The sequence below is a fragment of the Metopolophium dirhodum genome, chromosome 1 (genome assembly GCF_019925205.1).
Source record: "Metopolophium dirhodum isolate CAU chromosome 1, ASM1992520v1, whole genome shotgun sequence".
NCBI classification, from domain to species: Eukaryota; Metazoa; Arthropoda; class Insecta; order Hemiptera; family Aphididae; genus Metopolophium; species Metopolophium dirhodum.
Window position 1 is genome coordinate 17775087 of NC_083560.1, and position 17558 is coordinate 17792644.

At 30.6% G+C, this 17558-nt stretch overlaps 1 protein-coding gene across 1 annotated transcript in view; it reads left to right on the top strand.

Annotated features, from left to right (window-relative positions):
* LOC132933812 (synaptotagmin-7) overlaps positions 1-17558 on the top strand; it is a 338564-nt gene that overhangs the window by 275891 nt on the left and 45115 nt on the right. The window contains exons 5-6 of the mRNA XM_061000090.1: positions 1186-1333; positions 9174-9283. Coding sequence (XP_060856073.1) covers positions 1186-1333; positions 9174-9283 — 258 coding nt within the window. The remainder of the gene's footprint in view (positions 1-1185; positions 1334-9173; positions 9284-17558) is intronic.

The window sequence follows — 17558 nt, forward strand, 5'->3', positions numbered from 1 at the left end:
TTTGATATGGGCATCATGGATAATATCGAATAAATCTTCATTTTTCACGAAGTAAATTATTTTTGTTTCACCAGGTTTCAATGGAACAATAAGTTGGTTGAGAGACATTATTTTAACGACATCATATCTTTTCAATAACTTGCACACGGCGCGTTGCTTACTTTCTTTCCCCTTAAACTTGAGAACGTCTTCAACACATTTGTTATATTTTTCAGTACTCAAATAAAAATTGTTGTCTTCTCTTTTTGTACTTAATATAGCGTTAAATTTTTCGTAAAAAACTTCTCGTATGTTCTCCATTATACACGTGAACAATTAGTAGGTAACTCGAACGTATCACAAATTCAATCAGTCACAACAGTCTACCTTTTCGTTCGTGTAAGCAAGGTAAATGACATACGTCGACACAGGTCGATATAAACGTATTTTTCATCACTACTAAATTAGGTACGATGACTGACGTATCGCCAATTATGCGATTAAGCAAAAGCTTAGTGTGTGGGAGAGAGAGAGATAGGTAGTGGGTACAGGCAGACAGACAGATACCGTAACGTTAAATGCCTAAATGTCTATGATAATATTATATAGATCATTAAACACCGTTAGATTAAATATTGTGTGAACAATATCATATCTAAAAACATTTACTATCTTAACGTATGACACGATAACGTCTATACTCCAATTTTCACTAAACATGTCTAACATTCACCAGAACTCAATTGTGAATGTCAACACTCACCGATAATCGTTGCGAATGTTGACATTCACCGGTGACTGTTGGCAAATTTTTAATATTCATTCAAAATGTTGACATTCACCAAAAACAGCAGTGAATGTCAACATTCACCGGTGAATGTCAACATTCACCAAATGTCGTCATTCACCTAAACATATATATAATGTAAACTGTGTTAAAAATAAAAAAATGCCCGAAAAATCAAAAAAGTTTACAAAGTGCAAAGAAATACAAAATAAAAGTTGAGCTAATTGTTGTTATACTATAGTTAATGTCGGCGTAAAACAATTTTGGAAATAAGTTAGGTAGATAACTTATATTATGACAAAATTAAAAAAATGATTTACACAATTTACTGCATATTCAGTATGTTTTACCTGTAAATTAATCGTTATCCGAAATATAAAATTTTAAAAATAATGACAATTTTTCGTACCGTGTTTCAGGCCAAAGACTTGCCGGCGATGGACTTGAGCGGCACGTCCGATCCGTACGTCCGGGTGACATTGCTGCCGGACAAAAAGCATCGACTGGACACGAAAGTGAAACGCCGGACCCTAAACCCGCGCTGGAACGAGACACTCTATTTTCAGGGTAGGTGAATTATTGTTATGATGCCGTCACGGTTTTTGTTGGATATTATCTACTGCTCTCGTTAACTCTGCACGAGAAAATTGTTTTCCCTTTATCGTCCGCCCGAGTTTAAAGGGAGAAAGGGCATTAATTAACGGAAACGCGCAAATCGCACGCAACACCTCGACGTGTGGTTTGGTTCCCATGGAATCTTCTCAATAACATGAGGGTTCCGCGATCAAAAAAAAATTGAGGACAGCAAGTTTTATGCCCTCCCACAAAAGATTCCTAACTACGTCAACTGACCTAACTTCATATAAATAAAAAAGAGATCTTATAACCACGGCAAATAATTGTTTGTGACGTTTGGGTACCTAATTATTTAAGATTATGTAATTCCTTAATACTGGCGTATAATCATAAGAACTATGTGTAATGCATAAACGGCATACTGAAAAATTAAGGATTCATTTTGGGCTGTATCGAGACTTTGCGTATTACCCCTAGCACGAGGAGACCAAACTATAGCACGGTGTACCAACATAGACGTTATTAGGGGGATTTTAGAGCTTCATAGTTAGGCATTTTGGATGGTAGCAAAATCTATACGAGGACCAAAATCAAGGTAGGAGGGAACGTAAAGAAACACAATAGGTACCTTTTATTTGGTTAACACGTTAAACGATAATCAAATTTATGCATTTCCCATGTACGTTGAAAAGTCAAGATTGTCAAATCAACAAAACATGTAAATTTGTCTTTGTTTAGAGATAAACCAAAGGTATTTCACCACTAGATTATACATTTGTCTGGGACATTTTGGATCATTAAACAGTCCTAGTAACATTGTCATCAAATTAAAGTTGACGTGTTTAGTTTTGGCGCCAAGGGAGAGATATAAATCAAACAGTAAGTGTACCGTATTAGAATTCCGCATTCCAATTTTGAGCGTAGGACTGAGGTAAAATACAATCATTTAACTATTTAATATCACGACAATCGTGAAAGTCGTTACACTTGTGATTAATAAATAATTAATCCTGGATTAACCGATGACTCGTTAATTATGTTATTAGTATGAATTTTAAAGTCAAGAATTTTGAGTCAAAAGTTTCATTCCATCTACTCGGGATTTTTAAATGTTTTTTCAAGTTACACCTAATCGAAAATAACTTGTGTTTTTTTTAAACGGAAAAAAATTCTAGCACGTTTTTCTATATTTAGATCAGGGTGTTCAAATATTTGGATAAAAAGTTTAAACACTAATAGGATGGGTGTAGAAAGGGGTTTTAAAGTTTAATAATTTTCTATGAATTAAAATGCGTCCATGGTTTTATAATGTGCAGTTGACTGAAAATATTGATTGAGTTGTTTTTACAGATCCTCTGATTGGAAGGCTGTGGATAATAATTATTCATGTACGTGTTGCAAGTGTTGCATGTGTGTATGAGGAATGTGTACATACATGCATAATGTGTGTGTATATGAAAATTACTTAATCTTAAACAGTTAGATATCCAAACGTCAAAAAGGTGATAGAAGTTGATTTTATTTGGGGGATAATTGATGGAATATTTAACACGCCCAATTTATTGGAATGGCTCAACATCTATGTCCCTGGTAATACGACCAGACTTCAAACCTCAAGCTAAAATTGAGTTTTGACTTCAACGTCGGTGCGGTAACTTGGAATGCCCTGTACATTTGTTTATCACTGTTACTTTTTATGAATACAAAAAAACCACATATGTTTAGTAGTGTATTTTATAATTCAAACTGCAGATCAAAACCAAAGAGGCTCCTTCGTTTAAGACATTGAAAATCTAAACGCAACTTATAATTGATACATTTCTACATAAGAAAAACACGCGTACATAAATATCATAAAATCTGGGAGGTGTATCAAAATGTATGGCTTCTCTGTCTTCTGAATTCGTCGGTGTCTAGTTATATTCGATGCGCAAGCGATTCATTTGTCGTATACATCACACGGGTCGGCTTCTCTCCCGTGTGCGTCCTCTGGTGTAATGTTAGATTACTATTTTGAGAGAAAGATTTATCACACACGTCACACGCGTATGGCTTCTCTCCCGTGTGCGTCCTCTGATGAGCTATTAGATTATAGCTTTGAGAGAAAGATTTATCTCACACGATATACGCGTATGGCTTCTCTCCCGTGTGCGTCCTCTGATGAGCTATTAGATTATTGCTTTGAGAGAAAGATTTATCACACACGTTACACGCGTATGGCTTCTCTTCTATGTGCGTCCGCTTGTGAACCGTTAGTTGGCCATTGCTACTGAACCATTTGTCGCATACGTCACACGGGTAAGGCTTCTCTCCCGTATGAGTCCTTTGGTGTAATGTAAGATAACGATTTTGAGAAAAAGATTTATCACACATGTTACACGCATATGGCTTCTCTCCTGTATGCGTCCGCTTGTGAACCGTTAGTTGGTCATTGCTACTGAACCATTTGTTCTATACGTCACACGGGTCGGCTTCTCTCCCGTGTGCGTCCTCTGATGAGCTATTAGATTATTGTTTTGAGAGAAAGATTTATCGCACACGTCACACGGGTAAGGCTTCTCTCCTGTGTGAGTTCGTTTGTGAAGCGTGAGTCCCATATTTCGAAATGATTTTTAGCATATGCCACACGGTGTGCGTCAGCTTATGAACCGTCAGTTGGCTATTGTGACAGAATGATTTTTCACATGTATCACACCAGTATTGCTCATCACGCACACGCATCATTGAACCACACGAGATATTGTTCATTAAGTGCAGTTGATACGACTTCAAATGTCACCGTTGTCACATATATTTTCTCTAGATGTGCTAATTAATGCGTACACTGATTGATAGGTTATCAACGTTTGATTTTATTTTAATATATTATGACCAAATTATGTTTGTTTTTGTTATTTCGCTACAATTATATTGATCTATTTACGGACAGTTTGAATTTTTTGTCATAGTCGGGTATTCAAGCCAGCATTTTTTTTATTACCATTTAGTTATTTAATTTAATGAATTATATAACGCTAGAATTCCGTGACTGGTATTATACCAAGAAGATTTCTCATAATTGTATAATTCATAGTGTAGTATAAAAATAGAATATAGTTTTTTTATTTGTGGTTATTTTTTAAGTTTCGATTTGAATAATATTAGATATTTAAACGGAGAATAACTGTTTTATCTTTTTGTTGATATTTATAAACACTATTCGAAGGTATTTGAAACTTGTACACTATATTATTATATTACTTATACACTCGGTGACATTATAAAATGCAATTTTTTCGCATAAATTAATTTTTACGTACTTTAGTACTAATGCCTGTTTGTGAAATAAATTACATTAATCATAATAATATCATTCAATATTTTAAAATATCAACAAAATCTTGAAAGCTAAAAATATCAAAATTATATACACTTCAAAAATCACCAATTACATTAGATCCAAATCGAATTTACCAGCATAAAAAAACTAGCCCACTTAAAACAATGTATTCTTCTGTCCCCTGAATTTACATTTTTAGATATATCACAAAAGTGCACTGTTTTCGCTCTAAACTAGATATTGAAATATCATATGAATACGTCCATAAGGGGCAAATTGGTCAATATATGAATCCAATAAAACTATGATACACATATAACACAGCTATATATAACTTGCCCTCTTGAAATATTCGAAAACAATCCGTTCCATCTTAAAATGTCTACCGTTTAATTATAAACGCGATCAGAGTATATTTCAGATGCAAACATAAATTAACACAAATCTGATACTATTGATGAAAATCTCTATTATTATGTTGTGGTGACAACAAGACCTCTAAAGGGCAAACTAAAATACAATGAAGGTCTATATCAGTAACTACGGCAAAACACATCACAATTCTTACACTATTGAAGAAAATTTCAATATTCTAATCATAAGACTTAAAATTCAATCTTACGAAATCATAAACACATATACAAAACAGAAACCATAATATTACGTTACTCAAAACGTTTTGTACATTACCAGTTTGCAGAACTTATTTTGGAAAAAAATTCACAGTTAGGTAATTAAAAGGACATAAATTACCAGCTATAGTCGCAATAACTACCCATAATCTCGAACTTATGACTATAACAGACTATAATTGTAAGATACCATATTGTTACTGAAAGCATTATACAAAATGCATTCGTTTTAGATCAGTTTTGGTAAAAAGCAAAACCATGTATTGTTCACGAAAAAGTTGTGTCTGTTGCAGGAAATTCAAACCTTTTTTTGTTTTTCAGAGTTTCAGGTCCGAGTATCTTGTAGATATATTATTATGTGCACTGTAAATGATTTATGTTCTCGGCGTTCGAACAGTCAAAACTCATATATTTATATAATATATGTTATACATTCTGCAGATGTATATATGCGTACGTATGTTACGCCCCAATAATAATATATATATATATATATATATAAATTATATATAGGTACATAACGTATTATATTTTGTACGACTGCTCGCGGGAAATTAATTATGTTGTTTTCGTCTACCGTTTCCGGTGTGAAAGACAAAAATAAAATCGATTGAAATTATACACGTGGCGTTTATCATATTGGACTCGCCGTACTCTGCAGCAGTGTCGTATGTCAGAGAGGCGCATGCGTGGACTCTCCCCTTGAGATTTTGGCATAGGTTTTAGATTCTGAGTGTAGCAATGAATATTTTGGTTTTACGATGGTGTTGTGTGTGTTTTTTTTTTTCATGTCAATCATCGACTTTTGGGCCAGTAAATGTGCTTCGACTATTGGCGTATTTTCTAGTAGAGAAGTTATTTTCTTTGAAACTACGAGGGGTCAAAAGTAAAAATTCCCTAAAATTTTCAAAAGCATGGGGAAAAGCAAAAAACAAATTGAAAATATTTGAAATGTTCATAAATATTTAAATAAAAATAAAATAAAAATTGAATGTATATTTTGACTCTTTTTGAGTACTTAATTATAGTACTGAAAAATTTTTGATTTCGATAAAGTTTTTTTTTTTTAAATTACTGTCGACAGATAATTGTTTGTTCAATTAAAAAACTATTAAGTGTTATAACTCAATATATAGTTTCTACTAAGTTGTTATCAGTGTAATAAAAAAAAAGCAAACAACCGTCTAAATTTAAAATTACGATACAATCCATAAAAATCATGATTATTTTCAAATTGTTTAGTTCTATAGTTGAAAATTCGTATGAATTTTTCTTTTCATTTATATTTTTCAAGCATTTAAAGTTCAAATGTTGACAAGGTTTATCAATATCACGAAAATTGACAAGTTAATTTGTATTTAAAAATGCACATAATTTTCGATTGTTATAGCTGAGCATTGAAAATGTAAGACCAGGTTACTCATAAGTATTTTTATGCTGTAGCCAAAAAAATTAAAAACTAATTTTATAATTTTTTTTTTTTTAGCCATTTTAAGTTAAAATTCGGAGAAAATAAGATCATATTTACACGAATAATTACAGTTTCAGTTATTTTGTTGTAATTTAAAATTATAATTCAGTGGTACTTGGAACTCTTAATCCACGTTCTTACAGTTTATGTACATAATTACATCTAGAAATACAATCTTTTTGACAAAAATTAATTTTACTTACATACAGTAGACTGAAAAAGAAGAACAGGTACATTACTTAAGTAGGTAGCAACAATTTCATAAAATATACGTACCTAGTAATAAAGCCTTCGCTCCGAATCGTTTATCGTATGGTTTTAAACCATTGAATTAAGATTTAAGACATTCATTACAGCAACCCTCACTATCCACACCTAATGTACAGCAAACCGATACTCACTTCCCCACCTAACCTTTTTTCACGCATTTAAATAATATTAATATGTCTATTTTTGATATTAATTCCGTTATGTTATTGTATGAAAAAATAAAAATAATAATGTTTTACGTTTCAAGTGTTCAGTCAAGAAATTATAAATCCCCCATCTCTTATCTCTATGTCGAGCTCAAGACACACCGTTATCACTACGATACCTTCTAACAGGGCTTGAAACTAGAGATGTTCCGGGTACCTGGCAATCACTCGATGGCCGGGTACTCGATTTCATATTTAAGACTTGGCCTTACACGGTACCCGGCGTAATAACAAATGTTTACTCGACTCAAATTCAATGGCAAACGCTGATAGTCTATTTATAAATATATGCATACCTATAATTAGGGCAGAGGACTTGTAGCATTTGCATATTTTTTTTGCACAGTCACAAAAATAGCAGAGTGCGAAACAAATACGTTTCATGCTACCACAAAGCTAGTTTTGAAATTTTATTGTGCATATAAATGCATATTTTGCGTTTTTTTGGTTTTTAGAGCATATTTTAAATAATTTATAGGTTTACCAATATTTTTTCTTCAACGTTTTTATTAATTTATTTATACATCCAAAATAACGTTGATATTATCGACGATATTTCTCGAGATTTGCCGATCTAACGCCGCAATTTGTCGGGTTATTAATTAATTATATTATCAAATAATTAATTGTAAGTTGTTAAATAAAGTTGTAAATAACATTTTTTCATCAAAATAATAAGTACCAACAGAAAAACTCTTATTTTTTATTCAAAAATATCCACATTAAAATGCATATTTTTTATACTTAAGTGCATATTTTTAATGCATATTTTGTATATTTAAATGCATATTTGGTGATTTTTAGAGCTACAAGTCCTCTGCCCTACCTATAATTAATATAACGGGAAAAATCTAAAATTCTAGCGTAATAAATTATAATTTATTTTGGCACATATTGGAATAAGTGAACCGATTTACAATTGCCAGTTAAAACAAATAATATTTTTCTTCTACAAATTACAAAAATAAATCTCGTGTTTACTGTTAAATGTTTAAATATAAATTATATGATAACAATCTACAATTAAAACCCATTATAAGATATAAATTATTCCTTTACAAATATTCTCAGTTATAAGAAATCAGTTATCACTTTACAGTCTATACAGCTCCGCACATCGGCCTATACTCGATACTCGGTTTGTATTTAAATTTTTACTCGGCAAATACTCGATACCCGGTCTAATACCAGATTTTCTACCTAGAACAGGTCTACTTGAAATCGATTTCAAAAGCGATTTCAAAAAACCGGTATAAAACGTTAGAAAACTGAAAACAGCATCATAACCGAAACCAAAAAAATTTAGAAACCGGTATTAAATTCGAAACTGAAACTGGAAAAAATTGGATACAGGTATTACAATTTTAATCCAAAACCAAAAATACAAATTGAAAAACGGTATTTTTTTTTAAAATACTTGTTCCAGTTTTGAATTGCATATTATAAACAGTTTTATGTTGTTCTCAGACGATACAAGAGCTCTTTAATAATAAATAATTTAACTTATTTTTGTTGAGTTGTTGCAGTCTTGAACTGGATAGTCAAATAAAATGACAATAAAATAAAATCGAATTAATATAAGCAACTCAAAATTTCCACCGATTAAAGTTGGCGAGTTAATTTTCACAATTTGTCAGTGATAGTCGTTTACTAACTACAGACAAAACAAGAATGCGTGGGTCGGTCCCGCTCATGTCGCTCTAAAATTTCGAGGACGTGTTGGCTAATTTTCAAATTTTCTGAGTCCATGGGGTTTACCACAAAACCCGGTTTTGGATCGTGAAGTCTGCCCATGTCGTCATATTATATGACTTTGAAATTGATATCAAACGATCGAGTGTTGTTTTCGAGAATTATTTGCGAGTACCTACGCTTTCAGGATTTCCGAGTAAGCCGTTTGTAAATTTAAGCCGTGTTAATATTTCTGTTTCAGGTTTCACAATGCAAAAGCTGCACAATCGGACTCTTCACTTGCACGTGTTCGATTACGATCGGTTCTCCAGAGACGATTCCATTGGCGAGACATACATCGAGTTGAACAACGTAAGTGCACCCGGGCGAAACGTCAAGCGCCGTGACGTGTTTGAAATAATATTAAAATGTATATTATGTTATGTCGTGTCGTGAAAAGAGAAAAAAATAATAATTATTCGAGAGCGCTTATACCACCCTAAGTTCAATCTTTTCATTGCCAAGCACTTTTCGATATTATAATACTTCACTGTCGGGCAAAGTAAATAATATTTTATTGTTAAATTTACATATTTTTTCGACTTTTATTCAACGAGTTCCCTGTGTTAATAGCAATTTCAACTAATTTAAGAACATTTTTAACATAAAACAAGGTTTCTGAAAACGTATCGATACCAGAGAAGTATCTACAAGACAAATTGAAAGTGAAAAAATCGATAGAAGTTAAATATAACTAAAAACCTACCCTGCGTAAAGAAGTTTCACTTCAAAAAAATAAGAAAAATATAGGGATGATAATTTATTTAAGAATTACTTATGTTTGAAAATTGTAAAAATAAATATTTTTAAAAAAAAGTTATTGTATTTTAAATGAATTTACTCCAAAAAAATATTGCAAACAATAAACTACTAGAAAACTTCTTTTTACAGTCAAACATTTTCTACAAATTAGATTTACGAACTGGCTATTTTGATTTTTTTCCAAAAAAAACGTTTTTATTTTTAGTAAGTATTAAAAAAAAAAATGTTCTTACTGGATACTCGTATCGCAAGCGTGTATAAATTACATACAAATATATGAAAAAAAATTGTAATATTAATTAGATCGAAATTTTTTCCAATTTGTCAAGGTTTATAATACCTTGTACCTATATAATATTATAGTATTTAGCTCTCTGTCTGTATTCTTTGTTCACAAGATAAAAGCTAAAATATAGAAAAGTAGGAACTGTTCTGCATGTCCATCGAGGTTATCTAAACCGAGAAATGTCTGAAAAGTCTTCGTTGGAATTTGGACATGCCAAAGAAATATAATTTGTCATAAAAAATTCGTATTGTGTCATTCGATAATAATCATATTATAACCTTTCTGCGGTACCTTCCGTTTACGTCATACCTATTTATTTATCAGTTCGATTTTGAGTGTTAAGACAGAGTAAAACAGTTTGTTTATACCTATTATATAGATATAGAGTTAAATTTTAATTTAATTACTAATATTAGCCGTTATCAATTGAAATATTTCATCATATTGTTTCAGTATAAACAACTCAAACAGATATTTTTTTTGTTGGTATTTTTTGAATTTTGTTTTATACCAACGTAATAAAAAATCAGAGCATTACAATGGGACCCGTTGATTCACATGTACACAACAGTATAGGTATTTACAGGTATAATTCCAGTCGAAAACTAATTTTTTGTTTTCTATATTTTAAGCGGTCTAAGTGCTTTTCCAAACGAAAATTTAGCAAAAAAAGACCCTAACGTTTAAATGAAATACACCACTATGATTTAGCGTGAAACTATGATTATCGTTCACAAAATTTCCGTACGATTCCCGAGGGTCCATTCCCGGAAATTAACTTCAAGTTGTGTTCTCGGGAATCTCTGAGTGTAGTCGGTGCACGCAATATAATACTGTTGAGCAGTGGTTCCCAATTGTTGGTCAGCGGACCCCTAGGAGGGAGTTGATGTTTTCAAATTCAGAAGTAAGTATTTACAAAAAACAGTAAACCCCAGACCAATTTAATTTATAGCTAAAGATCCACGGTTTCATGCTTATTGGGAACCACTGCTGTAAAGTGTATTATACAGAGTGTAACAGAAAGCCATGACAGATGAAATAACTTTTGTTCCAATCAATATTTTTGTTATTTAAATTTTTTTTTTTTAAATTGAAAATAAAAAAAATTCAAATTTGACTCAATTTTTTTTCGAAATACCCAATTTGCGAATCTGATCATAAGAAACATTTTGATGGCAAACAAATTGAACTAAGACAAGTAGTTTATTTTTTTAGATTTTATTTGAGTAAATCAATTTAGAACGTAATAACTTTTTTCAAAATATCGTCTTGGGGAATTCCTCGACACGAGTATAATTATTTTTTAAATTATTCTTTGACTATATAATTTTCATAATTGTTGTCATACGTTTAAGTAGCATTATTTTTTTTCCCCCCGTTACCCCCTCTATGATACCTATAGTTGAAGTGATTTATTTCAAAACAGTTTGACGTACAACCGATCATAATAAAATTAGTATCTCATCTCAGTATGTAGAAAAATACGCTTCATCTGCGGCTTAGGAACCGAGTTTGTGTGCGTTACGTCTCGGCGAGAACTTGATTGACATTTCTTCAAAGTGTAACGCTCCAATAAAAACGATTTAAAAAACACAGCATCACCGTAAAATCAAAATCCAAAATTGCGTTCAATAATAATATTATGCGTCACATAATAAAAATTATCGAGTCGATTGTTCGTGTATACAATATTATCACGAGGCCAATTTTCTGCGTGGGTCGATTTATTTTCGCGAGGACTAATATTCAGCCGAAAATCCAAAACGTGAAACCCTCCCTATCCCGTATAAAAAAATCGTGCACATCTCACATTTCACTGGTAGTCATTATATTGCGAATACGCGTAACATTGTCTTTTAAAACTAATAAGGAATTAGATAAAAATCAGATGGGAAAAAAAATAGTAATTATTGTTCCCTGAAACATGGACGATAATAATATGGAGGTGAGGAAAATATTAAAGTTTTATATCATTATATTTTTTTTTTTTACATTTCATTAGGTTCAAATATAATATTAAACTAAATTAATTGTACTTACTTATAAAAAAGTAGATAAATAAACGAAACTGATGAAAAAAAAAAAAATAACCATTTACTGCCGAAATGAGGTATTGTACGAATTTTCAATAACACATGTCTCAGATGAAATAACATAAACACAATTTTACAAAAAACTAATTAAAAAAATAAGGGGTTTTCGACTTTCGTATTATAAAAACACTCCTTAAACTAAGTAAATTAATGTTTGTAACCACATTCTGTTTAGTTTTAATAAAGAAAACAGTACTTTATTTGTCTCTCTATTCAATTGAAAAATAAAACAATAATAACTATAATTAAAAATATTTATTAGTTGGTGTACTCGGAACCAAACCAACTCAAGCGAGACGAGTTTCTTTTTGTACAAACACAATAATAATATATAACGATTAACAAAATAACATAACGCTATGTGCGAGTATAAAAAAAGTAAACAGACGATTTAATTGCATCGATAACTGGCAAAAAAAATATTAAAATTATTCACGGTCAACACAATAACAATAATTAACGATAAATGAATTACAGTTTATTATTCAGAAAACGAAAACGTATACAAATTTTAATTTACAGGTATTGGTAGGGAACTGCATTTAAATTTTTTCAAAATTGAGAATTTCACTCTTCTTAGTTTCAATGAAATTGAGAAAAAAATAATTTTTTCTTTCAAACGCCTTCGGTTATAGAATGTTAGAAATTATTATTGATTACTCACAGGGAACATCCAAAATTAATGAGACTTATCAGCCAAAGTTTACGAATTACTATGTCAATGGTTATAAATTAAGCATAAATGGTATCACATAGGTATATTACATCAGTTAACTTATCACTTATCAATTGGGTCCTATAATTGGCTATTATTTATTTATTATTTATTATTATTCGATACAGTCAAACAACTTTTAAAAAATATGCTCTCTTGTTTATATGACTATAAACTGTTATACATAATAAAAAAAAAATTTTTTCACATAAATTAAATGTGGCCCGAATTGTTGACGATTTAATTATAAAATATTAATTTCACGAAATTTCAAAATCCTATGTCTACACTAGAAATCTTTCATATTGATAGCGGATATCAGTAAGTCGGTTTCGTTTGACTGATCCGTACGTTCTACGAGATGGATCAGACGATCGTTTTTTTGGCTGCCGAGTACCTACGATTATACGCACCTCAGCCATTTCAAGAATTATGCAGTATAGGTCAGGTCTAGGTTGACAACTCATTACCAGATCGGAACCAGACCAATAGGTTAGGTGCGGCTGGAATATAGGTACTCGTGGTCATAACTATATCATGATTTGGTACTGCCTACGATTATCTCAGATCCAAACTAGAACAATTAATATATACGACAGCCCCCGAAAAGCATTGAGTAGAGGCGCGAGTGATGTAAATTTACCAGGTAAATTTTTACCGGTTAGCAATAAATTTAACGTACATTTTATCAATTTTTTTTTTTACCCAAAAATATTGTTGCACGACCCCTCAAATCAGATGCAGTCAAAAACGCCTATCCCGAATCGCAAAGATACATTATATTTTTTACACAATAATATTATCATACTAATCATATTTTCTATTTTATCGACACTGTATATAAGTAATAATTAATAATATTATAAGTAAATCAATATAAATGTTTCGACTTTTGAACATAATTAATTTCAATTATTAAATATTCATAATATGTACTGCCACGGAACAATAGACCCATCTTTAGTTCTTTATTGTTATTATTTGAAAGAACGTAATTCGTCGAGAATAAAATAATAGAAATGACAATCGTATTTTTATTAATAAAAAAGACGGCTCTAAGAAGTAATAATTATTGTATTATTTAATCTTAGATTCTATTTTACCACTTTTACCACATAGTTGCTAAATTGACCGATATTTTAGATTCTGAGCGAAGCGATGAATGTATTGATTTTACAATGATGTGTGTTTTCTTTTTTTGTTGTGTCTGTCATCACCTTTTAGGACAGTAAAAGTGCTTGGATTTTCTTCAATAGTAACTTTTCTGATAGGAAAGTGAATCTAGTTGGTACTATTGGGGGTCAAAAATAAAAATTTCCCAGTAGTTTTCACAAACGACGTGAAAAACAAAAGAAAAATTAAGGAAAAACGGGAATTTTTACGCAAAATCTGTTTTCGAGAAAAAAGATTTTGGTTTTTGGTGTAACTCTAAAACAAATGACCGTAGGGACATGACATTTTGACTGAATGTTTATATTAGCATTTTCTATACACCATAACATTTTCCAAATATTTTGACTTATTTTGAGCTGTTTACGGACATTTTCAATTTCCATTTTTTTTAGTTTTTTTTTTCTATAAATATCAATAAAATTTTATCTGTTTGGTAAAAAAGCTTGAAAATTTAATAGAAGTCTCCTTGGTTATTGTTTCAAAGGCAGATGAAAAAAATTAAAAATCCTTTAAATTTCAAATCTTGACAAAATACGGAAAAATCACGAAAATTAGCGAACTATTTTGAGTTGAGAATTCATAAAAATTTTTCTTTTTAAATCTAAGATTTGAAAATGTAATATAAGATTACTCATAAGTTTGTCTACCTTTATCAAAAAAAAAAATGTCTACAAGAAACTTAAATTAAATTTTTATGAGCGTCTGAAATTTATATTTTTACAACATTTGATATTCACTCGATTTCTCATGTAACAATTTTCTTATTTTATTGTAGTTAAAAAACGAATGACTTGAAGATACTTGGAAATTTCACTGAATGTTTATATTAGCATTTTTTATACACGATACAATTTTGAAAATATTTTGACTCTTTTTGAGCAGTTTACGGACGTTGTCAGTTTTCAATTTTTTTAGTTTTTTTTTCTATAAATATCAATACAATTTTATTTGCTGGGTAAAAAAGCGTGAAAATTTAATATAAGGCTCCTGATATTATATCGTTCTAATAGTAGTTAAAAAATATTAAAAATACATAGGCACAATTTTTTTTTACAAGCATTTAAAGTTCAAATGTTAACAACATTTATCAAATTTATAATTTATTAATTATTTTGTGGTTAAAAATGTATAAAATGTTCAACTTTTATGGCTAAGGATTGAAAATTTAAAACAAGGCTCCACGTAAATAGGTTATATATAAATTACTTTATTCACAATAATATCATCAATTATACTTGGTAATATCATAGGCTGACTGACCGTTTTCGCTCAGAATCGTTTTTCTTATACAATGATATTATATCATTGAATTCAAATTTAACACCATCCATTACAGTGACCCACTTGTAACCTACTGTACAGCAGAGCGACATCCACTTATCCACCTTTTTTTTACGTGAATTCTCCAATTACGCATCCCGATTCACACAACATCATCAAATGTATTTTTAAAACTATCAAAACGGTTTTATCTAATTTAACGTCATTCTAACGGTGTGGATTTTTCATATTATACACTTACGACTATAGGTTGTTCCCCCTTTTGATCACTTATTTTTTTTCACAGTGAAAAATGTAATGCTCTCTACTTTTTCCGGGTGAATACTACGTGTACATATGAAAAGCCAATAATAATCGTCTTTTGCCCACCCGGGGCACGGTAGAAACCTACGGGTGCCCCATTAGAAATTCTGCCAAAACACAAGACACACGTGTACCAACCTACCCAATATAAAAACCTACAGTGCCCTCCCCCACACCCAATGGCCTATGTTGCCGCGGGTTACCCAATAAAAAAAAATAAATAAATAATCGTCTTTTGTCGTGGCTTCGAAAAAACAAAAAAATGTAAAAATAAAATTAATATAAAAACATAAATCGTTCGTTGAGACTTAGTGATGGGCGAAATTATCTTGGTCTTGCAGTCTTGGTTTTCGTCTTGCTGCAAGACCAAGACCAAGACTGGGTCTGCAAGACCAAGACGAAAACAAGACGCACACTGCAAGAGTCCTGCAGTCTTGCAATATTTATTGTAATTTTTTTTTTTTTTTAATCTTCCCGGAAAATTCGTTATTTAGTTGTAGGTTAAATTAAATAATTTATTAGGAACATAACAAAAACGTAATATTGCGTTTGACGTAAACGCGTTCCAGGAACTGAGGAAATAACGAATCATTGAAAACAAGATGAGAAATGATGTGCGACTGTGCGAGCGGTGAGCACAAACAAATATTATAATAATAACACCAGCCACCGATACGGGCGGTACGGTATATTTATAAACCGGCAACCGTAATATTTATTTAGGGCCTCTCTCCATTGAATATAGTACTGATAACAGAATTAAAGTTGGTACTTGGGGTATTTTTTAGATCCAGAGTGGAACGATGTATGTATTGATTTTACAATGATGTGTGTTTTTTTATTTTTTTTTTGTCATCACGGTTTGGGGCAGTAAAACTGCATCGATTTTCTTTAACAGTATTTCGTTCGATGGGAAAGTGATTCGAGTTGGTGCACTGGGGAAGTAAAATTTTAAAATTCTCAATAGTTTTGAAAAACAACATAAAAATTAAGGAAAAACGGGTTACGCAAAATCAATTTTGGTTTTTGGTGTAATCTTAAAATAAATAAACGTATATACATGACATTTTTACTGGTCTTTTATATACTATTTTGCTTTTTCTATACACGATAAGAATTTCAAAATATTTTGATTTGTTTTGAACTGTTTAGGAACATTTTCTGTTTCAATTTTATTAGTAATCTTTTCTACGAATGTCAATAAAACTTTATTTGTTGGTTAAAAAATCTTGAAAATTTAACACAAGGCTCCTACTATATTGTTACAGTGACATTTGAAAAACATTAAAAATACTTAATCACAGTTTTTATTTATAAGCATTTAAAGTTCAAATAAAGACAAAAAACCGAAAAATCTTGAAAATTAGCAAATTATTTTGAGTTGAGAATTCATAAACATTTTTCTAATTTCAGATTTGAAAATGTAATACAAGATTTCTCATAAGTTTGTCTAGCTTTATCAAAAAGAAAAATGTCTACAAGCGAATCAAATTAAATTTTTATGAGCGTTTGAAATTCATATTTTTACAATATTGGATATTCACTCGATTTCTCATGTAGTGGTTTTGTTATTTTATTGTCATTCAAAAACAAATAACTGTACATACATGAAAATTTCACTGAATGTTGATATTAGCATTTCCTATACACGATACAATTTTGAAAATAATTTGATTTTTTTTGAGCTGCTTACGGACATTGTCAGTTTTCAATTTTATTAGTTTTTTTTTCCATAAATATCAATAAAATTTTATTTGTTTGGTAAAAAACCGTGAAAAATTAATGCAAGGCTCCTGATGTATTATTACAATAGCAGTTGAAAATTATTAAAAATACGTTCGCACAATTTTTTTTAATAAGCATTTAAAGTTCGAATTTTGACAAAACATATGAAACCTAAAATCTAATAATTATTTTGTTAAAAATGTATAAAATGTTCAACTTTTATAGTTAATTTAAAACAAGGTAACACGT